The 23,524-nt window shown below is 37.1% G+C and overlaps 4 protein-coding genes and 1 pseudogene across 6 annotated transcripts; 2 read left to right on the top strand and 3 right to left on the bottom strand.

Annotated features, from left to right (window-relative positions):
- Nucleotides 1-425: 425 nt before the first annotated feature.
- On the bottom strand, nt 426-8,134 carry LOC111801730 (uncharacterized). 2 transcript variants are annotated; one of them, XM_023685851.2, is made up of 7 exons: nt 7,970-8,134; nt 6,161-6,280; nt 6,029-6,075; nt 2,986-5,799; nt 2,165-2,269; nt 1,833-2,007; nt 426-901 (listed from the first exon to the last, which is right to left on the bottom strand). In XM_023685851.2, the coding sequence occupies exons 2-7, from the start codon at nt 6,266-6,268 to the stop codon at nt 716-718; spliced, it is 3,435 nt and encodes a 1,144-aa protein (XP_023541619.2). In that variant the 5' UTR covers nt 6,269-6,280; nt 7,970-8,134; the 3' UTR covers nt 426-715. The 2 variants fall into 2 exon arrangements, with proteins under 2 accessions (XP_023541619.2, XP_023541620.2); XM_023685852.2 differs by lacking the exon at nt 7,970-8,134 and adding an exon at nt 7,374-7,899.
- LOC111802775 (U6 spliceosomal RNA) lies at nt 5,844-5,961 on the top strand (annotated as a pseudogene).
- A 1,183-nt stretch (nt 8,135-9,317) lies between the features above and the next one.
- LOC111802139 (DNA-directed RNA polymerases II, IV and V subunit 12) lies at nt 9,318-12,050 on the bottom strand. Its single transcript, XM_023686406.2, has 4 exons — nt 11,960-12,050; nt 11,715-11,776; nt 11,351-11,443; nt 9,318-9,491 (listed from the first exon to the last, which is right to left on the bottom strand). Exons 2-4 carry the CDS (start codon nt 11,752-11,754, stop codon nt 9,469-9,471), a joined length of 156 nt encoding a protein of 51 aa, XP_023542174.1. The 5' UTR covers nt 11,755-11,776; nt 11,960-12,050; the 3' UTR covers nt 9,318-9,468.
- A 1,435-nt stretch (nt 12,051-13,485) lies between these two features.
- Nucleotides 13,486-16,390, top strand: LOC111801374 (GEM-like protein 4). 2 transcript variants are annotated; one of them, XM_023685350.2, is made up of 4 exons: nt 13,486-13,878; nt 13,957-14,031; nt 14,160-14,434; nt 15,974-16,390. In XM_023685350.2, exons 1-4 carry the CDS (start codon nt 13,809-13,811, stop codon nt 16,154-16,156), a joined length of 603 nt encoding a protein of 200 aa, XP_023541118.1. In that variant the 5' UTR covers nt 13,486-13,808; the 3' UTR covers nt 16,157-16,390. The 2 variants fall into 2 exon arrangements, with proteins under 2 accessions (XP_023541118.1, XP_023541117.1); XM_023685349.2 differs by having other exon boundaries at nt 13,492-13,878; nt 13,951-14,031.
- Nucleotides 16,391-18,061: 1,671 nt separating this feature from the next.
- LOC111801487 (CDT1-like protein a, chloroplastic) lies at nt 18,062-22,705 on the bottom strand. Its single transcript, XM_023685497.2, has 7 exons — nt 22,573-22,705; nt 21,840-22,041; nt 21,489-21,608; nt 20,984-21,209; nt 19,518-20,289; nt 19,348-19,438; nt 18,062-18,287 (listed from the first exon to the last, which is right to left on the bottom strand). The coding sequence occupies exons 2-7, from the start codon at nt 22,016-22,018 to the stop codon at nt 18,233-18,235; spliced, it is 1,443 nt and encodes a 480-aa protein (XP_023541265.2). The 5' UTR covers nt 22,019-22,041; nt 22,573-22,705; the 3' UTR covers nt 18,062-18,232.
- Between the last annotated feature and the right edge of the window lie 819 nt (nt 22,706-23,524).

Genomic DNA, 23,524 nt, shown 5'->3' with positions numbered 1-23,524 from the left:
CACTACTTTTCCTCATTGAAATCCATATGGTGGCATAGTATCAAATGAACCAATTCTAAAACTGAATAACAAGAAAATGCAAACAATTAGCGATTGGCCAACAAGTCTTGGGTAACTAGTTCAGTGTAAAAGGAGTCCAAATTAGAATTAATAAGGTTTCAGATAACAAGAAGGCAAGCTGATTCGATTTGATCTAGGAAAAAGTCTAATAAGCCACCAACTAAGTGTAGGTCACATGACCTACAGTTTGGCCTTAGATACCCCTTAAACAGGGTCCGGTGTTTGCTCCTACATGAAAATCTATATGCACACCGATGAAATTTCCCGACCCACTATCCAATTATGCACTACTTATCATCATTGAAACCCATACGGTGGCATAGTATCAAATGAACCAATTCTAAAACTGAATAATAACAAGAAAATGCAAACAATCTCCATAAACCCAGGAGATTTTTCATTCTTACATGAGAAGAAAATTGAGTACAAATCAATATAAACAGATGGAAGAAGGAAGTTACACTGCCTGAAGAGTTAAAAGAGTGACAACACAGAAAATGAACAAAGCACTGTAAACAAAGACTAAGATCAGCTGCGCTTACATCCTACTTGAGGTTAGGTCCTATTATCATCCTAAGCTGAACTCTCAAGAGTATTCACAAAAGGAAAGAAATTCCTGTGATAAGTTCTAAGCACGAGACGTCTGGTTGCTGAACTAGCATCGTCGTGAGAGGAAGAACTCGTAGTCCGGATGTCTGTTTCTGGCGTTGAGATTTCCTTTCTTAACAACGGCTCTCGCCATGAGGGATGCTGTCTCTTCCAGCGTCCTCAGGCGTTCGTCAACGACTCCGGGAGGATTAAACGTCGACGTACTATTTCTTGGCTTGAACCAGCATTCATTCTGCTCATGTAAAAAAGAGAATGTTTATGAAAGATGCACATCAGTCCTTACGCAATGCAGCAAAAGCACAATTTATTGATGTAAAATAAAGATTGATATCAGACAAAAGTATATGGTAGCTGAACGAGGAACATGAGTCGAGCAATTCATATAGTCGAATGGAGCCTACCCATTTCCATCAATACATAATTAGCCTATGAGATGGACAAGAATAAAGTTCTAATCAATTACCACATTTTTATCATCAAAAAATGTTCTATTTTTGTTTCCTTTAAAATTTGCTGAACAATACACACAACCACATCAGATGTTAAAGTTGTTAAAGATCAAATGTTAAAAGTTGTTAAAGATTGTTGGGAGAGGAGTCCTATATTAGCTAATTAAGGGGTTGATCACATGTTTATAAGTAAGGAATAAGAACTTATGCTCAAAGTGGACAATATCACATCATTGTGGAAGTTCGTGATTTCTAACATGGTATCAGATTCATATCCTTAACTTAGCCATGTCAATAGAATCCTCAAACGTCGAACAAATAAGTTGTGAGCCTTGAAGATGTAGTCAAAAGTGACTCAAGGGGTCGAACAAAGGGTGTACTTTATTCGAGGTCTCTAGAGAAGGAGTCGAGCCTCTATTAAGGGGAGGCTATTCAAGGACTCCATAGGCCTCAAGGGAGGCTCTATGGTGTACTTTGTTCGAGGGGAGGATTGTTGAGGATTGTTGGGAGAAGACTCCCACATCGACTAATTAAGGGGTTGATCATGGGTTTATGAGTAAGGAATACATCTCCATTGATATGAGACCTCGTAGAGAAACCAAAAGCAAAACCACGAAAGCTTATGCTCAAAATGGACAATATCGTACTATTGTGGAGGTTCGTGATTCCTAACAAAAACATGCTGAAATGAAGTAGCGAGTATCAAAACTGTACCTGTGCATTATGACTTTGAAGACCCACAGCTGGACATACTATACAAGAATCAGTTTCTGAAGAGCTAGATTGGGAAGTTCTACAAACGAAATGTCCTAGTGAGTGGTAAGTCAAAAATGCAGCTCGAAGGTTGCCATCCGGTATCCTATAAATGGGATACCATGCCACTGAGTACCTGAAATACCATAAACAATTACATCACTCTTCTTCTTGCTTCAATGACATTCATATTATTTCTTACGATGTAAACAATGCATTAAGAATTCGGTCACATATGATCCAGTAAACTACGAAAATATAGCAAAAGCTTGTGAATTTTTGTCATAACTAACCATGATCCGGCGTGCAGATCATTCAAAGTAACGGACTCGAGCACGGTTGGATCCCCATATATTTTTCCTCGAAGACATCCATCTCCCTTGACCAGCTGACGTATTCTGATTCAATAGAATAGACATCAATTCAAATAGTTATCAGCTAGCAACCACAAATGCAGCAATTTTCAGATCCTTATATTAAGTATGCAAACATTCATTAAAATCAGCATACTATGATAAAGCTATTGATTAAGGATAAAGAAGGAAGATCTAATGATAATGAATATATTTAAATTGAAGCCAACGGCCACTCTGAGTTCATATTGACTATGGAACAAGTTTTACTTCATAAATTGTGAAGATTTTGCCGATGCTAGTCTTGTAAGGCATAAATGCTGCCGGATGGAGTAGAAAAGTGGAGTTTCTTGGAGCTGAATTCCTCTAATTGGTGTGTAGTAATGAGAATGATGATCATTTATTCTTCTACTTCTTCTACGGATCCATGGAAACGAGCCCGCCCCACGAATCCACAGATAGATTTTCCACGGTCCCATGCCAACTCCAAGAAACTACGACGACTGTATTAAACTTTCCACTCCAAGGTTTAGACCTAGAACCTGAACTCTGACCCCATCTAAAGTCCCAACCCCCTACCAAAGGGCCATTTCTCGGTGACCGTAAAAAAAGGATTATATACTTGGTTATGATCTCTCCCATTTTGTAGTCTCCTATTGTTTCTTATATAACAATAGTAACAATAACAATAAGTCAAAGATCCGAGTTGAAAACAACGAAACCATATTAGTAATTTCGAAAAAGGGCGTAGGAGTAATTACTTATCAAACAATGGCCTTCTCTGCTGAGGTTGTTCCTCCTCAAAATATTCGAAAATAAGTTCCGACTCTCCAGATAAATTTGAGTCGACAGATTGTTCAGAAAAGTTCCTCTTGTCAGAAGCCAAAGGTTCCTCTGAACCATGAAGCTGACTACAGGCCTGGAGAACGTTGGCATCATCAGTACAAGGCTTGGGGAAAAGGACTGAAAATATTGGAAGTTGAGAAGTTGGGAGCTCGTTCGCTTTTATATCGCTTACACGTGAATCTAAACCCACAGGACAAGTAGTTGCTCCAGAATGAGTTTTATGGCTCTTAAATAGTTGAACAGCCGAAAGAAATGGAACAAAATATGCATGGAATTCAGAGTTATCAGCACCAAATCCATTTGAACCTTCATGACCATTGGCTTTTACTTCTAAGCCATAGCTGCCATGTTTTTCATACCATTGCCACAGGCAACTCAAAGAAATGTTGGCAGTCTCGTGGCTACACGGTATCCCATCGCCTAGCGAATTTTTTGAGCAAATTTCACAACTTCTTAAGTTGGGTCTCTGGCTGATAACAGGAGAGGACAAATGAAGGAATCTTTCGAACTCTGCAATTTGATGAACAGCATCAAATGCCAATTGTGCCTTACATGCACTATTCACTACCTGTTCAATTCTTGTTGCATCTCCACATGTGGATTTGCAATTAAAATGCTCATCCACATCAAGCTCGCACCTACGATCCTGTAATGCGTTTGTATCATGACCGTGCGACTCCTGCGCCTCGCATTCCTTTTCTAGAGGATCATGATTTCCGTCTCTAGAATGCTGTATCGCCTCAATAACATTAGAAACAGGATCTAGTAAGTTGCAATCGACACTTTCTTGAATTGATTTTTCTGAAATACCGAACTCAGCAGGTTGCTTATTTGCATCTTTCAGAGATGAAAAATCCGGTCTGGCCAACGCGGTCGTCAATCTGGAACCCTCTGCCACACTTGGCACCCAGTTTTGAAGAGGTGATCTAGATTGGTTGCTGTGCTTGCTGCGTTCAGCAAGTGAAGTTCCTTTCGTTGCTTGAAAGAAAAGATGAGGAACGTAAACAGGAGACTGAGCCTTTAACAGATTTGACTGATTTAAGGAGCTGCATGACCCGAGCGATGTGCTGGACTCATTCTCTACTCTTTGATTATTCAAACCATCGGAGATAAGTTTGTCTGACATTGACCCATCCAGACAGACCTGCGTACTTTCAGACGATTCAGAAGTCGTGCATTTATCAGTAGAATCATTCTGAAACGGAGCTCTTGAACCGCTACTTGATTTACTTATGTCAAATCCCATAGCTGGAATATCCAATCTTTCGTTTGGTCGATTGTGAGCCATTGAATTAGTATTACTACCACTACTACTCTTACTAGGACGATAGATCTTATCTTGTTCTGAAGTATTCTTATTTTTCAACCTCTTGGAAAATTTGTCTTTCAGTTGTTTTCTATTCCCAGTTTTTTTATCCTTGACCTTCGGCGTTTGCACACCAACAGGATTACATATGCCTTTTAACTGTTTGCTAACAGGAGGACTGACCTGGTCCACCTGTGCACAACATCCACCACTGTTATTCTTTTGAACCTTTTGCCAGACAGTACGGCTGTTTTCCTTCCCGGTACACCGTTGCGAACTCCCCATACCACCAAATCTGTTCGTCCTAGAATTCCCAGACAATTTTTTATTCTGTTTAGTTTTCTTTCCAGGTAAAATCAAACGCGTTTCACTAGCAGTACATCCCTGAATACCATGATTAGCTTTCTCTGCTTCGGCATTAACGTCCACTTCATCTCGTACGGAGTTATGATGAGAATAATCATTCTCTCTAGAAGGGGAATTCTGTCCTTCCAACAGATCAATTCCAAAACCCTCATTTTCAGTTAATTTCAAGGTATGACTATCACAGTTAGAATCTGGGGAATTATTATCAAAAGAATCCTTAGAGCAAAAATCATTGCAACAGCCATTAAATAGCCTTTCTTTTCGATCTACTTCCCCATCGAAACGGGTACAACCAGGTGCTTTGATAAGGGGCTGATTTTCAGATCCATAACCATTATAATCCCCACTAGAATTCTTTGTTGCAGAAGGTGGAACCTCAGATGCATCCCCCTCAACAATTTCAGAGGATATTGAATCTGTGGTTCCAAGTGGCTGAATAATCCTCTCAGAATCCCGTTTAAAATCATTTTTACTGGCCCGAGTATCTGACGGGAAAGGTTCTCGTGCCGTCAAACACAAAACAGATCCATCTCTACAATCTGAACCATTATTTCCACAAGCTTCTAACAATGAACTTCCACGAGCAGAATCCTCGGACGAGACTTCTGTTTCAGCAGAGACAAAATCAGAAGATGTCTTCTTACATTCTATATCCCTCATTTTTGCTTTCTTTCTTGAATTTTTCTTCCCATATCTCTGAATTTTAGCTTCACCAATGGGGATGTCAGAGATTGCACTAGAGTCACCTGATATCAAAGCAGAGCTGGAGCATGAACTCCTCCAAGAGAATTTGCTGGAAGCTTTATTTGACGACTTAAATGCTTTACTATCCACCAATAAGTTTTTATTCGACTCCAACAAGCTTCTACAGTTGAATGAATTGACTGAGTATGTGCCATTAGAGGCAGGGCCGTTGTGCACCAATTTTCTATCAGCTGTAAACTGATTCATTTGAGGCAGGCAGCTCACATGCAAGCTATCTAGGCCTTGCAATGGTAGTGCAACAATTCTCCAGAGCCCATCAGATTCCAGTGTAAGAATACTAATGACGGCAGATCTGAAAAAGTAAACCAAATAAGTAAATGAATAATAATCAACAAGGTTCCTTTGACGACATCCGCTAAATTGGAGCAATACGGGGAAGATTAGCAGATTAGCAGATTAGCATGCCCCCTATGCAAGGATGACACGCACAAATCGAGAAATAATAATCAACGAGTTCTCAATATTGGTAAAAAGAAACAGAACAATGTCGTAGGTCAACGATTGTATTACTAAAGAATTACCTGTAATCAAAAAAGTTCCTCCATTCAAAAGAAGAAACTTCAGAATCCTGAAAAAAAAAAAATAGTCAAGCATAAAATTTTATGCAAACCAAAAACAAAACCAAAGAAAATAAAATCTTCGTAATTATGAACCTTAATTCTTCTCGAACAATTATCTTCCTGAATTTTTACTTCTAATAACTGCTTTCCTTTGTCTGGAACTTTCTGAAATTCACTACTTTTTTCAAGAGCACACTGCATCGTTTTTTGTACCTGTTATTAAACCAGTTCAAAAAATCAAACTTCTTTAGTTATATGTCCAAGGGCAGCCGGTTAGGTTGTTTACATGAAATGTTACTCTTTTTATCTTGACATTATAGCACATATGTACATCACACACACGAAAAAGAAAGAATAATCCGAAGAACTACTAACCAGATATAAAACCAGCTAAATACGAAAGAAACAATGCAATATCAACATATAATTCGCATACGAAAGAAAAATAAAAATTGACTTAAAGCAAGGACAAAGCACGCGCATAAAAAGTAAAGTCACGGTCGATATTTTTCGACATTGTTGTGTGGAATGTTAATATTCGAGTATTTCGACTCAAATTTCAAATAAAAAAAGACCATTTGAAGCACATGCGTGAAAAAATTGAGTCACGGTCGATATTTTTCGACATTGTTGCATGGAATGTTCAAATTCCATGACTTCAACCCAAATTTCGAAAAAGTATATCCTATAAAGGTGTAGGTACATGCTTAAAAAATGGAGTCATGGTCGATATTTGAGGAATATTTATATTCGAGTATTTCGACTGAAATTTTGAAGAAAAAGAGCGAAAGCCATGTACGTACGGACTTAAAATCGAAACCCTAATTTAGAAACTCTAATTTGGCCATTTGAAGAACAGAAAAGTAAGCAACTAGAAACAACAAGAATCTTTATCAAATAATAGTTCAAGAAATCTAAAACCAATTGAAATGTGCAATATTTTGATTACGACCATATTTTATAACAGGTATAGGGAGCTCACTAATCTTGGGGAGGCTTCGACCACCCCAAAGTTAGCTTCAAAAAAATTAGAATCCTCGATGATGATCATCAAAGATATGCAGGCAAGCGTTGAAATATCAGAAATCTCAAATCTCTTCAAGGATCAAACACAAAAATAGCCTTGAAATGTCATTTATTAGAACAAGCTAATAGCCAAAAACCCGAAGAACAATCATAAGATGCAATAAGGGAGAAAATCCAGATACAAAAACAACAATACCACATTTCATGAATCGGATTTCTCCGATAAAAGACAACAAAAAGCTGTAGTACCTAAAAATCATTAAACCAAAATTCATATTACCAGTCAAAAGAAGCTCGTTCACGAAGACAGCCAAAGCTCCCAATTAATTGCGAGGAGGAAGGGAAAATTGTGAAAAACGGACAAAGAATCGAAGAAGAAAGCATCCATGGTATTACTCCATTGAAATTAACCACGAAATTACAACCATTGAGGAAGCGTAGTACTAAATTTGACTAAACCCGGAAATATCAGAGGGGCAAAAAAAAATCTCAATTTAAGAACTATACAAATTTAGACACAATCTGCGCCCAAATATAGCCGCGAAATTCAGATTACAGGGGAACATAGAAAATCTACAACAATCAACTAGTAACCACTAATGGAAATGCCTCTCCTCCACCGCCATCTCTCAATTAAATCGCAACTCAAAATAGAGAAAGCCGATAGATAGCTTATAAATTATAGTAACTTTTTACATACAAATATATAATGATTTAAGTTAGTTTCGTATAATAGGTGGAAATAGCTGGCTGAAATTGGATTGACAGGCCATTCCACGCTAAGAATGACACATGCAAAAACCAAATCAAATCAAAAGGAGTGAGCGATTGACTAACAGCAGCGATTGACTAAGAACAGCAGAGGAGGCAACTGACCCATTTTAATCGGCGAGAGAGTCGAAGGCTGACCCATTCTGATCTGCGAGAGAGTCGAAGGAAGTACAGTGATCGAAGAGCAGGGTTCTGGTTTATCTTCTACTTTTCCATCCGCCACTGCTTTACTTAGTTTACCTTCAATCAGTACGCTTTCGAGTCCACTCGATTGAGTTAATGGAACCCAAAATAAATCTATATATAAAATCAAATAAATAATAAATATATTCCAATTTGTTTAGATTAAACAAATTTTTAATAATATTTTGTATTTAAAAAAAAAAATCGAAAAATGGTTAGAGTTTAAAAAATAAATATTAGTTAAAAAATATTTTTGAATAAATATATTCCAATTTGTTTAGATTAAACAAAGTTTTAATAATATTTTGTATTTAAAAAAAAATCGAAAAAATGGTTAGAGCTTAAAAAAAATAAATATTAGTTAAAAATTATTTTTTACTTTTCAAAAATTTTATTAATGCTCTTAAACTTTTTTTTAAGTATTTAATAATAATGGTACGGAAACTAAACCAACGAGCTTTAATAATACCAATAATTTATTTATGAAGTGTAAATCAGTATATTAACAATTATAATTTTTTTAATTTTATTTTATAAGGGTGAGGTCGTTAAAGATGGAACTAATATAATATTTAGAAATTTATGATATATTTAAAACAAAATATTGTTAAATGGATTTTTTAATTTTTTTTAATTTAAAAATATTATTGAAGATTTTAAAATTTTAGAATTATTTTTATTAATTTTAAAAAAAAATTATATAGCAATTATTACTATTATTATTATTTTAGTGGGATGCAAAATTAAGAGAAAATGGCTTTAAATTTAATTTATGATGTATGTTTTAAAAAACTCGAAGAAATCTATAAATAACTCAAATATTTAAATGAAAAAATAATGAGTTTATAATACCATATTATTGTTATTTGGAATATGAGATAACCTTATTTATTTTCTCTCCACTCTTTTTCTTTTTTATTCTCTTTTCTCACATGGCCCTATTCTACTAATATATTTAGGGAAGAAATTTTCGACTAACTTTTAGGGAAGAAATTTTTTATAAGGGTCGAGATCCAAAACAAAATCCCCACCAACATCAAAACACATGCTCCAAATTGCCCGTACCCTAGCAATAAGAGGGAGAAAATGTTGAGGATTGTTGGGAGGGAGTCCCACAAGGATCAGTGCTTCTTGTAGGCGACTTGTATTTTTTCCTATCAGATGAGTCATGGTTTCCAACAAAGAATAATTTTCTGGTATTTAGAAGAACATGAATCAAATGGCTATTATCTGTTGGATGTCTAACTTATTTCACGAGGATAATGCGGTATTGGAAGGGAAGAATACTCTACTATATTATTATATTGCTAGCGCTATAATCATGTTCATGTTTGCATTGCAGAGAAGAATCCTTAAGAAGTCCTTACGAGAGAGTTACAAAATATTCAATGATACTAAAAAACCATCGCCAAATAAGCATTTCAGCGGGCCTCATACTGAACAACTGCAAAAACAGAACAATTCCGATTAGCTTCAAATACCAAGGAAACAGAGAGTAGTAAAAGATGCATGCTTTCTTTAAATGTAGTAAATAAAAATGACCATATTTTTTTTTTGTAACCCCAAATCTATGCGAACAGATATTGTCCTATTTGGACTTTTTCCTTTTTCTTTTCGGCTTCCTTGAGATATTGTCCTCTTTGGGCTTTTTTATTTTTCTTTCGGGCTTCCTCTCAAGGCTTAAAAACGCATATGCTAGGGGAAGGTATCCACACTCTTATTCTTTGGGCTTTTTCTTTCGGGCTTCCCCTCAAGGCTTAAAACGCATATGCTAGGGGAAGGTTTCCACTCTTATTCTTTGGGCTTTTCCTTTCGGGCTTCCCCTCGAGGCTTTAAAACACATATGTTAGGGGAAGGTTTCCACACTCTTATTCTTTGGTTTTTACCTTTCGGGCTTCCCCTCAAGACTTTAAAACGCACATGCTAGGGGAAGGATTCCACGCTCTTATAAAGGGTGTTTTTTGTTCTCCTCTACAACCAATGTGGGACATCACAATCCATCCCCTTCGGGGCCCAGCCCTCGCTAGCACTCGTTCGTTTCTCCAATCGATGTGGGACCCCCACCAAATCCACCCCCTTTGGGGCCAGCGTCCTTACTGGCACACCGCCTCGTGTCTACCCCTCCTTCGGGGAACAGCAAGAAAGCTAGCACATCGTCCGATGTTGGGCTCTAATACTATTTGTAACGACCTAAATCCACTGCTGGCAGATATTGTCCTCTTTGGACTTTTCCCTTTTGGGCTTCCCCTCAAAGCTTAAAACGCGTATGCTAGAGCATCCCAAGTCATAAGAGGGATACCCCAAAGAAGCACTTTTTCAGTCAATTACTACCAAAGATCGAGAACAGATTTCGCTCAAACACAACACGTTAGGACATTATACTAAATCACTACAACCTACGTAAACGTCAAAACAAACTGATGTTAACATGAATTTTGAGATGATCCATTTTTGGAATTTTCAAATGAACTATGAAGCAGGGAAATGAAGGTTAAAGATCACGAAGAAGACAGCATTGAGAATGGATGTTGATAGTGTGATCAAGGGAATGCAAAATAAATACACAAGAAGTGAAAAGGTAGCTGATCAGCTTATGAGAAGTGGTGCAGTGGACATGGAACGCTCAAACAAGTGGGATCTCAAACGCAATGCAATCAACTTTAGAATTAGACCAACAAAATACAAAACTGTCCAAAGCTTATCAAGCATCGATCGCAGTGTTTAACCTTATTTTCATCAACTTAACTAAGACTAAACTAAGAGGCTAGCTGTGAGATCTCACATCGATTGTAGAGAGGAACGAGTGCCAGTGAGGACGTGGGGCTCTGAAGAGAAGTGGATTGTGAGATCTCATGTCAATTGGAGAGAGGAACAAGTGTCAGCAAGAACGATGGTCACCGAAGGGGAGTGGATTGTGAGATCCCACATCGGTTGGAGAAGTTAACAAAGCATTCTTTATAAGGAAGTGGAAATCTCTCTCTATAGCTGATGCGTTTTAAAAAACTTGAGTGAAAGCCCATAAGGGAAAACCTAGAGAACAATATCTACTAGCTATGGGCTTGGGCCGTTACACTAGTTCTCGCCCCCACCAAATTTTTTTTACTCTACTATTAATTAAAAATCCCGCCACTGTTTCTTAGTTCATCGAAAATTTATGGACAAGCATATGAAAGTCAGAAACAACTTCATGGACGACACTTAAAATTCCAAACATCAGTGGAAATTAAAAACTTAAACGGAAATATCGTACATAGAGACGACACATTCATGAGTAAAAGAAAAAAAAAAACAAATATATCTTACTGCGACGGGTGCGCTTCTTGTAGAGAATACGATAACCACACTCTCGGCACTGTATAACATCACCCTGCTTCAGAGTGTTCTCCATTCCACAATCTACACCAATTCGACAGTACTCAAGATCCAAACATAGGTGAATATTTAGTGCAAGTATTTTAAATATAGACTTAAACTATTGGATTCCAATATATATGCATATTCGATTGTGAAAATATAGACTCAAATCAATAAACTTCCAGATTCCCGATGTTTTAATGTAATCAAAGTAACTATACACTGATTAAAGGATGCACACGAGAACCAAACTTGAAAACCTAAATATTCAGTAGATTTTGAAGCATGGAATCAATAAACACAACAACCGTACCTCCACATATGTAGCTCACTGGTTCGGGTTGAGGATCCATGAGTCAAACTTCAAAAAACTTCCTGCCAAATAAATTATCGATAGAATAATGAGAAGATGTAAAATAAGACGAAATCATCGATATTGAGTACAAATTTAAACATATGAGTGGGAAAACTGAAATAATACGAACGAAATCCCCACAAAAATTGTGATGATTCGAGATGTTTAGCGCAACAATTTCCATGACAGAGAGAGGAACGTACCAGAGGCGGGAAGAAGAAGCGCTTGATAATTGATTGTGAGGGAAAGTCGACGCTGGTCGACTTAAAAAAGGACGGACTTGTGGAAAATTGAAATCCGTTGAAGACGAGAACCCTAAACAATCAGCCAATAAAAGTCCGCCACGTGTACTTGTGAAGACTTTTCCCGGGCAATTTCTCAAATATTTTCTTCTTTTATTTTTAAATTCAGCCTAAAGACACCCCTCTTCGATTTTTTTTTTTTTTAATTAATAATTTCTAAAATTAGATGGTTGAGATATAATATTTAAAAAATATATTATTTACTTCTATGGTTTAATTTAGAGTATATTTTATTTTATTCTGAATATTTAATTAGTTTATATTTTTTTTTATTGATAGGTATTAGTTGCTACCTTGTATCTTACTTAAACGTTTTGAACATCAATGAGAACACACTATCGATTCCAATTCTATTTCTATTCCTCATTTTTAACATGGTATCAGAGTATCGATCTTGATATTCTTAAATATCAAAATTTTCTCTTGAGTTAGGGTTTGGTACCAGAACCAAAGCCAAACCCTAACTAGTGAAGTTTTTATAGCCGTTGATCATCCATCGTGATAAGTATCTTCAAATTTCTCATCAAGCTCAAAGGTGGCATATTCAAGATGTTTGTATTTTCTTTCACAACCTCTCAGGATGTTCGTATTCAAGGTGACATATACACTCCTAAACACAAGTTGAGTGTTATTGATCTACCCTCTCTATTTTCACTACTAGGAAGACATAAGTGTTATTGACCTACACTCTCTTCTCAAAGACAACTTGAGTGTTATCGACCTACACTCGTAAAGACAACTTAGGTGTTATTGACTACACTTGCAAAGACAACTTGAGTGTTATTGACCTACACTTGCAAAGACAAGTTGGATGTGATTAACATACACTCTCTAACATGAGGGGTGAGGGGAAGTATTAAGATATAATTTTTGGAGAATATATTATTTATGAAATATATCTAAGATATTATATCTTAATATTCTTTCTTTATCATTTGATTTATAGTATATTTTATTCATTATCAATATTTAAAAAATTCTATTTCAATTCTATTTTTATTTCTCATTCTTAACATAAATAATAATTTTTTTCTTCAAAAAAAAAAAAATATCTCCTTATTTTTCTTACTCTTGTTTATATGATATTAAAAAAAATTAAAATTTAGTCCCTATAATTTTAAAATTTAGAATTAATTTTTATAATTTACTAAAATTAAAATTATAGAAATTATTTATTAAGATAAAAGATTAAATTTTCTCACTAAATTTGTGAGTTGTATTTATATTAAAATATTTATTTATGAGTTGTATTTTTGGCTTAATTTAGATAAATTATAAAGTTTTGTATTTTATTAAATAATGAAGCTTTGTAGTAATTAAATAGTTTCCCGGGTTATTATCGACTCGTCCTTGCTTCCTTGTCGTCTTGCTGCTTCATGTTCTTCCGTTGATTTTTTCACACGAAATCAATTTTGAACATGATTTTTGTTTTTCATCACAAAACAGGAGAAGTTGTTGTACAAAGCTGACGAAATTGCCTGGAAGCTTGTTCGATGATTCCGCGCTATTTTAATTCCACTTGTTCAATGTCGTGATTCGAATTTTTCTCTTTCCAGAAAATAGAATTTTCGACGTACAAATTCTCCCGTTTCTTTCGAGGGAAGTTAGAATTTCAAGGAGGAATTGATTTCATAAATTACAGGTCGATTCTTTGATCTCGTTGTACCGTTGGTCGTTTCTCGGTCGGAAGGCGAGTCCGGCCAGTGGCCGCGGACCACGATTTCGAAGTCTTGGTGTTCGAAGCCCTCTAATGAACTCTTTCGAGAAAACGCCTGAAAGGCGCTTACCTCTTTATTCCGATGGCTCTCCCTCTTCTTACGGTAATAATCAATCCCCTCTCGATCTTGGCGCTGCTCTGTTCATCTAAATCGATGGCGATTTCATTTTTGCAGGTAAAGATCATTCAAAATTGGGGCACAAGAAGCAATTAATCAGGAAACGAGGCGGATTTGTATTTCGAGTTTACGAGCATGGTAAGGATCGGGAGTTTTTGCTTTCCAAATTTATTGCACACCACCTGTTTGTAGAAATGCCACCTGAAATTTTTCGCATATATTATGATTGAATCAGCGTAAACTTGTGTTTTTTTGTGAATCTGTAGTTAAATTGGGGCCTAAATTCTCGGTTACTGCCAGAGGAAAATTGAGATTAGGGGCAAAAATTATACGACAAGGTGGTAGAAAGAACATATTCAAACATGCTTTTGGGATTGTAGAAGGAGAAGAGCTTTTGAAGGCCTCTCAATGTTACTTATCAACAAGCGCAGGACCCATTGCAGGGCTTCTTTTCATGTCCACACACAGGGTTGCTTTCTGCAGTGAGCAAAGTATCACTTTCCCTTCACCAACTGGAGAACTGATCAAAACTCAGTACAAGGTAACCTTTAGATTTAAGCCTTCAGCTGTGGATCATAGGAGATTGCAAATAAATCATGTTTGATTTGATTTGATTTGATTTGATTTAACCATGTTCATAAGAAAGTTTTGCGTTCAGAAAATGGAATTTAAAGCATCTTTGATAGAAACTTAATGAACTTTTTGGCTGTTGATTTCAGAAAATGGAAAGTTTTAAAGATTTTAGGATTGGAATGGAAGATTCATAGATAGATACAGAATATTAAAGAAATCCCCTACTTTTTGTTGGAACAAAGTGATTGAACAAGCTAAAAGTCTCTGGAATCTTTCTGCTTAATACATATCCAGAATTTTGATGAAGGCATCTTTGAAACTTTAAGCACCATGTGATGCAAAATTTCCATAAGATGCAAAATTTTTCGTTCGAAAACAATCAAAGCGGCGTATTAGACCCCTGCTTTGAATTCTGACTTTGCTTGGAAAGTGGAACTCTAGCCCGAATAGGGGAGGCGAGAACATCTTTAGCCATTAAAAAGTTTAAGAATTTCTCTAGAACATCTTTAGCCATTAAAAAGTTTAAGAATTTCTCTAGAACATCTTTAGCCATTAAAAAGTTTAAGAATTTCTCGAGACCATCTTTAGCCATTAAAAAGTTTAAGAGCTTCTCTAGAACATCTTTAGCCATTAAAAAGTTCAAGAGCTTCTCTAGAACATCTTTAGCCATTAAAAAGTTCAAGAGCTTCTCGAGAACATCTTTAAGAGCTTCTCTAGAACATCTTTAAGAGCTTCTCTAGAACATCTTTAAGAGCTTCTCTAGAACATCTTTAAGAGCTTCTCTAGAACATCTTTAAGAGCTTCTCTAGAACATCTTTAGCCATTAAAAAGTTCAAGAGCTTCTCTAGAACATCTTTAGCCATTAAAAAGTTTAAGAGCTTCTCGAGAACATCTTTAGCCATTAAAAAGTTTAAGAGCTTCTCGAGAACATCTTTAGCCATTAAAAAGTTTAAGAGCTTCTCGAGAACATCTTTAGCCATTAAAAAGTTTAAGAGCTTCTCGAGAACATCTTTAGCCATTAAAAAGTTTAAGAGCTTCTCGAGAACATCTTTAAGAGCTTCTCTAGAACATCTTTAGCCATTAAAAAGTTCAAGAATTTCTCTAGAACATCTAGCTCCAGCCCGAATAGGGGAGCGAGAGTTCAAGAACTTCTCTAGAACATCTTTAGCCATTAAAAAGTTCAAGAATTTCTCTAGCTCCAGCCCGAATAGGGGAGCGAGAATTCAAGAACTTCTCTAGAACATCTTTAGCCATTAAAAAGTTCAAAGAATTTCTCTAGCTCCACAGCCCGAATAGGGGAGCGAGAACATTTTGACCATTCCAAAAACACTCTCAAACTCCAGCCTGAATAGGGGAGGCGAGAACATTTTTAACAATTACAAAGTTCAAGAATTTCTCTAGCAATTAGGACATGTTCGTTAACAACGATGACTAAATTGACTTTGATCATTCGGAAAACACTCTCAAACGTGTTCGTATAAGTGGGGTGTGATTTGATTTTGTGCAGGTTATGATACCATTAAAGAAGGTCATAAAGGCCAACCAAAGCGAGAATGTTAGTGAGCCAGATATGAAGTATATAGAAGTGGTGACGGATGACAACTTTGATTTCTGGTTTATGGGATTCTTGAGATATGAGAAGGCATTTAAAACTCTCCGGAAGGCCATTTCCATGGCTCACAGATGTTGAAGAAGATGGTTGCATCACATTCTGGTGTGGTTTTTTGAAAGTTAGAAAATTCTTAGGGATTTCACAAACCACATCTTTAGTGTCTCTAAGGGATTGTTCTGTATTTTGTAAGATTCAGATGAGTGCTAGTTGGATTGAATCATGTTAAATATATATATATATATATATCTATTTGTTAAATTACAAATTTGGTCGTTTCAGAACGATAAAATTTTAAGTGTTTGAATTAGTCTATATGCTTACTAAAATTCTCATGAATTATCCCTTTTGAACATTTTATCAAATCACATGAACTATATGAGATTTTATGAAATCATAGAGATGAAATTTTAGCTTTTTTAGTTCTCCCGCACCCATCCACCGACCTTGATCTTATGAGATGTGTTCAGTATGAGTATGCTTGTACGGACCCGAAAGATGGTCAACTATGCTTGAGCGGAGCGAAGCCAGAAGAAACTCAAGTGTAGATCCGCAACGGCAGTGACATGTAAATCGTTTGTCTGACTTAGGTATAGGGGCAAACCATTTAGTTATGCTTGAGTGGGGCGAAGCCAGAAGAAACTCAGGTATTGACATGTAAATCGTCCTGTCTGACTTAGGTATAGGGGCAGAAGACTAATCAAACCATCTAGTTATGCTTGAGCCGCTCAACCAGAAAAAATTCAGGTGGAGACCCACAACGATATTGACATGTAAATCGTTTGTTTCACTTGGGTTGCTTGAGCGGGGCGAAGCCAGAAAAAAGTTAGGTGGAGACCCACAACGATATTGACATGTAAATCGTTTGTTTGACTTGGGTATAGCGACAAAAGAGTAATCAAACCATCTAGTTATGCTTGAGCGGGGCGAAGCCAGAAGAAATTCAGGTGGAGACCCACACAACGATATTGACATGTAAATCGTTTGTTTGACTTGGGCATAGGGACAACAAAAGACAACCATCTAGTTATGCTTGAACGGGGCGAACATGATATTGACATGTGAATCGTTTAACTTAAGTATAGGGGCAAAAGACTAATCAAACCGGGTAGTTATTCTCTCAGGTCATGTATTTTACTCGCATAATTTAGTCATTAGTCATTTTTCTAATGACCAAAGGTATAATTCAACTTTTTTTTTTTTATATGAGAGAAGATATAAAGATTGGATTAGCTCGACTATTTTTATATTTTTAGTAATAATATTTGCCTACATGCCGGTGTTAATGGGTTAGCAATTTTATATCACCGAATTTATGGAAATTATCCACATTGAATAAGCCCGTTTTTGACCAAAACTTATATTAAAAAATATAAATATATCAAAATTAATACTCAAAATATTCTTGAGCCTATCATGTTCTAAGACCGACACGTCAGATTCTTGGGTAGATATAAGTTTTAAATAGTTAGTCAAACTTTTTGCCCTCTCGTGTGGTCGTAACATGACCAGCCTAATCCCACCGCTAATAGATTAAGGAGAGGGTTTACAAGATCACAGTTTTAAAACGCATCTATTAAGGAGAGGGTTACACACCCAGGAATGCTTCGTTTCCCTCCTCAACTGATGTAGGACATCACAATCCACCCTCCTTGGGGCCAACATCTTGCTGGCATACCGTCCAGTCTCGGTTCTGACATCATTTATAATAGCCCAAACTTACTCCTAGCAGTATTTTCCACTTTAGCTCGTTACATATCACCATCACCTCACAATTTTAAAACAAGTCTACAAGGGAGAGGTTTCCACATCTTGAAGAATGTTTAGTTTCTCTCTTCAATCGATGTAAAACCTCACCGTTCACAACCCAAGCCACATAAGAGTTGTCTCACATGTGTTGGGTTGGGTCGTCTAACTTGGGTTAAGTAGTTCGAGAAGTTTGGATCATCAGGTCATTCGAACACCCCTTCAACGGTCCCAAAAACGGAATTAAAAATAACTCTTCCATTATGGGGCTGTTTTGATTTGAATGTATTTTCTAAGGTAAGATGTGTAGAACATAGGTACCTTTAATAACTTCTAAAGAACAATGGCTGAAAATAGCATCACAGACAAAACATAACAACACAATGTGGTGACCCTTTTGTTGGGAGCTTCTCAAACTGGAGTAGTCTTTGCCACCACTGATTCTAAGTCTTCTTTGGCGCTAATGCTGCAGAGAGTGATACCGTTGTTAGAAGCTATACAAATGCATTCATGGCTGGTTCGATTAGGAAATCGAAAAAAATAGTTCGTGGGGTTCGGTTCGAGTAAAACTATACATCTTTTGTCGATTCGGCTGCCCTCGGGTTGGTTCAATATAGGTTTGGAAACTGGTTTTTTACTTTCCGAAAGCACAGCTGCCCTCGGGTTGGTTCAATAGGTTTGGATACCGGTTTTTTATTTCCTGAAAACTCGGCTGCCCTCAGGTTGGTCCAATGTAGGTTTGGAAACCGGTTTTATTTCCCAAAAACTCGGCTGCCCTCGGGTTGGTTCAATGTAGGATTGGAAACTGGTTTTTTACTTTCCGAAAGCACGGCTGCCCTCGGGTTGGTTCAATGTAGGTTTGGAAACCGGTTTTTTACTTCCCAAAAGCACGGCTGACCTCGGGTTGGTCCAATGTAGGTTTGGAAACCGGTTTTATTTCCCAAAAACTCGGCTGCCCTCGGGTTGGTTCAATGTAGGATTGGAAACTGGTTTTTTACTTTCCGAAAGCACGGCTGCCCTCGGGTTGGTTCAATGTAGGTTTGGAAACCGGTTTTTTACTTCCCAAAAGCACGGCTGACCTCGGGTTGGTCCAATGTAGGATTGGAAACCGGTTTTATTTCCCAAAAACTCGGCTGCCCTCGGGCTGGTTCAATGTAGGATTGGAAACTGGTTTTTTACTTTCCGAAAGTACGACTGCCCTCGGGTTGGTTCAATGTAGGTTTGGAAACTGGTTTTTCACTTTCCGAAAGCACGGCTGCCCTCGGGTTGGTTCAATGTAGGTTTGGATACCGGTTTTTTATTTCCTAAAAACTCGGCTGCCCTCGGGTTGGTTCAATGTAGGTTTCGACTCAAAAAACCGTTCCGATCCACTTACACCCCTCTTAGTACCCATGTACAGCAAAATAGAAACCTATATGAAGCATTTTTCCTATATATGCACAAATCCTAATCAAGCAAATCTTGTACCAAAGAAGACCATTTAGGAATCATATCTATAGGTCACAAAAGTTATTTGAATGATTCACCTGAAAGTAACATCGCCACTCGGTGTCAATGTCTTGGAGATCCAACTCGGGACCGACTTTTCGAGCTGCTCAATCCGCTCTTCCGCCTCTCCTACAAGAAAACATGTAAAAGTCGAGCAAAAGTTCAAACCAAATTCACGTCCAAAATCACGTACGAAAACCATACATACTTCGCTCTGTAATATCAAGACTATTCATTATAATCTTGTGCACCAGCTCGTCCTTGGTAATCGAAGCGCAATTTACAGACTTGAAAACGTTGTAGATAACACGAACAAGTTCGGGCAAGCAAGACGATTCTTCACAAGTTACACGTCCACTCGAAGAATCCTTTCGGTAACGCTCGTGATGGAAATCTCTCTTTTCCGGGATATCATAGCATTGCAAATCATCTACACTGAAACTCAATGGACCATTATCACCTTCCATGCCAGAAAAGTTGAGAAACCTTTTTGCAGGTTTACATAAACTTCCTACACTTGCAGTTTTCCTCATTTTCACATCAGAACTCGGTAGCATCGATCTTTTCGGTGTCGACTGTACCGGGGTTTGTGTCATTATATTGCTAGAAGCAGACGTTGCAGGCTTGACGACAGGACTCTCAGAAGAATTAGCAGTGGCTCGAGACGAGATTGACTGCACGGGAAGATCTTCGAGCAAATTATCGTTATTATCTTCCTCCTCTTTCACACAAGCTGGAGCAGATGGCAAACCAACAACAGAAGATGTAATAGGCTCTGATAGCTCTGTTTTAGGAACAGCTTTCTTAGAGAAATGTCTCTTGAAGGTTGACTGTGGATAAAGGTCTTCAAAGGACAACTCGGTTTGTACGGATATTGGCTCAGATTTATCTGAAGAATTATCGGTCGATTGCTCGAGAGAGAACGTAATGTTTCTCCGGTTGAAGGGCTCCGGTAGCGCCGCCTCTGGAACTTCACTTTTCTGGTTGCCAAACCAAATGAGAAAAATAGTTAAATTACGAGAGGCTTACTAGTAAAACGGTCACAAATGTAACAAAATAATGATTTCCATCTTCGCAAAATTCTCCGTTTATTTATGTGGGAATCAAAACGGAGATTCTCCGTAGAGAATTAACGAGGATCGGGATCCCACAAGGAATTTTTCAAAAAAAAAAAAAAAAATCGAAGAATTTTTTAATGGATAATTTCCATATTCCAATCTAATATTTAAGGAGAAAAAATATAATATAAATATATAATAAGTTATTTTTATACCTTAGATATAAAAAATGAGCGGGGTAGGGATTTGGTGGGGATCGAGGTTGGGAGTAGGGTCAGAGAATATAATTCCCACCTCGTTTAGCTAATAGAGATAAATCTCTCTCCACTCTCCCTCATTTCTCGAACGGGGTCAGGGCTCCGGGGGTTAAATAGACATTTCTATGCAGCCCATTCTAGGAATGACTCATAGTCCATCCGTGCTGCTTCTCGAGAGGTTTTTCCGACCCCAAAGCGAAGAGGCAAAGGTTTAAGCTATGAAATTTTCATGACCATGGAAGACATATCTAAACCGTCTAATCTCTAGGTCGCTAGAAAAACGTCTCTAAACTCGAACAATTTATTATAGTGTTGAATGCTGCTACACAGACAACAATTTATTATAATGTAGAAAGTACCTCTGGATGCATGACAAAGAATTTTGCTACCCTTGAAGCGAAAACTTTGTGTAACGCCAGAAAATCGGAATGCTCGGAGTGACCTTTTACGGTATCTAATCGAAGACTGATTATCATTTCCGACTTCATGCATGACGTTTTCTTGTCATGAATCGTCACTTTATCAATAGTCACAACTTCTGGAATGATATACACTATTTGTGCTAGATGTCTGTGTAAAAACTTTCTGCAAAAGAAACGAAACGAATCAACTTAGATCAACCAAGAACGAACAAAACTAATCAAATTGAACCAATTCGGTCCATTTCCTCGATCGATCCGATTTTGATTTGCATCGTAATCTAGTAAAAGTTTTTACACGTTTTCGAGTTATTTTGTTTCACCTACCCAATGAAACTATTAGTTCAGACACAACATTAATAAATTGATCGTCGTTGATCGGTTAAATGCGACGAGATAGCAGTAAAAAAGCTCAGTAGATTCATCAGCGAACGCTACGATATACCTTTTACTCATAACCGACACCTGACCGGATACATTGTGAAATGTAGATGGCTTCTTACGCATTCCAAGCAGCCTTAGTGAGGAAATCAAGCAAGTAAAGAACTCTACAATGCTTTGATATCTGCATACAATCAAAATGTTGGTTTTAAATCTTCTATATCGTTTAAGAATCATTCAAGTTTGACATGATCGATCATAATATAATAGTTTTTTATATAAAATTTTAAGAACTAAAACAAATCATTTGAAAGTTTAGGAAGAAAAACGAAGTAGGCCTACCAAAGCTCGGGAATCGAAACAAGATCTAAACGTCGAATGCTATAGGCATTGCATCTAGTAAAAATATACTCACTTTTCTTGATGTTTGATCCCTCCTTCCTTCGACTTTCCTTTCGAGTACTCGTCTCCCTTCTCCGGTGTCATACATACAACGTTACCAGAAACTCCTTCCTTATGTGGCGGAAATGGAACACGTTTAGCTTCAATGGCTGAAACATCATGGCTACCATCTTCACATGTTTTTTCACCCATTCTTCAACCGATCGAATCGAAAACTGGCATAGCCAAAACCGATAAAAGATCAGAATTCTCTCCGAGAATCAATCAAAGCTATCGAATACATGACACGGATTCGAGAATTAACGAAAATCCTAAAAGGAAAACTAAAATTATAAAGGATTAATCGAGGAATTAACCAAGATTAATATGAATTTACCCCAACTTATCCTAATCCTAACACATAACTAAAATCACTTCAGGACCATCAGACATTTAATCAAATAAGTCTTCAGCACAAGGGAGAATCTATCAGAAATTAAACTAACAGTTCGATAGTAATGAAGAAATGAGTAAATTAATAGAGTAATTTCTTTCCACAATTACCCGTTACGTGGCCTGAAATGGAGAATCTTCCAGAAATTACAGCAGATGGTCGTGAAGAACATTAGCGTAAACAAAAAAAGTTACTACAGAATTTAACCCTTCCATACGACAGTTGGTCTACAGCCAAAAACCTTACTGGGCATAACTGATGGTAAAATCAAGAATTAAAGGGGTAAAAAATTGAAGAAAAAGGGGAGAAATACCTTGAGCCAACAATGGCGGATCAATGCTTGTAGCAGTAGTAAGAGGAACTGGTAAGGAAAGGGGGCGGAGGAGATGATTACTGGAACGGAGGGAAAATCCTCCAATTGAAATTTGCCTTCGGTTCGAATGCCGCGGCCCTCTATTTATATATAATTTCTTCTTTCCTTGCTTTTGACCGTTGGAGGCCCAAAAGAAAACCTTCTTCGGAAAAATGGGATATCTGGGCCAGGCCCATTTACACTTTTGATGTGAATTATTGTTAGCATTTGGTGGGACCATCGCAATGGTTTGTTTTACTTAAACAGTCATATTTCCCTTGTCCGTACTACTTTTGAGTTGGTTGTTCATATAGGAACCGTTCCCAGTACGTCCCCCGACCGACACGCAGTGACCCCCTCTCATCGCAGAAGCAGCTCGAGCAGCCCACTAACATCTAACAGGGTTCAAGTCTGAGACCCGTGCCCATCCCTTAGAGCCAATCCTTTTTCCGATGTTACAAATCCATTTTACCGACTTTCCTTGCCTACGTTGTTCCATCGACAAGAGGCTATTCACCTTAGAGACCTGATACAGTTATGAGTACGACCAGACGTGGGAGGCACTCAGTCCTCCAAATTTTCAAGGGTAGTCGGGGATGCGTCTGACACCATGCAACGAGCCATTTCCAACATGACACTAACCATTGTTTTTTTTATTATTATTATTTTAAGAAATTTATGGTTTTTTTTTTTTTTATTTATGGTATTTTTTAAACATGATACTAACAATTATGTCCGTGAAAAAAAATATTTTTAAAAATGAATGATATTTTAAAGTTTTTTTAAAAAATTTAAGGGTATTAGTATTTTTTTTTTTTTTTAGTTTAAAAATAATTTTAAAATTTCAAGAATATATTACCTCCAAATTAATGCAATGACATTTTTCAAAAAGGTATAAATTAATATTTTTATT

Source organism: Cucurbita pepo, chromosome 9 (assembly GCF_057944985.1).
Source record: "Cucurbita pepo subsp. pepo isolate OVF chromosome 9, ASM5794498v1, whole genome shotgun sequence".
Taxonomy (NCBI): domain Eukaryota; kingdom Viridiplantae; phylum Streptophyta; class Magnoliopsida; order Cucurbitales; family Cucurbitaceae; genus Cucurbita; species Cucurbita pepo.
Note: the sequence above shows the minus strand (reverse complement) of the source record. Positions and strands in the feature narration are given on the sequence as shown.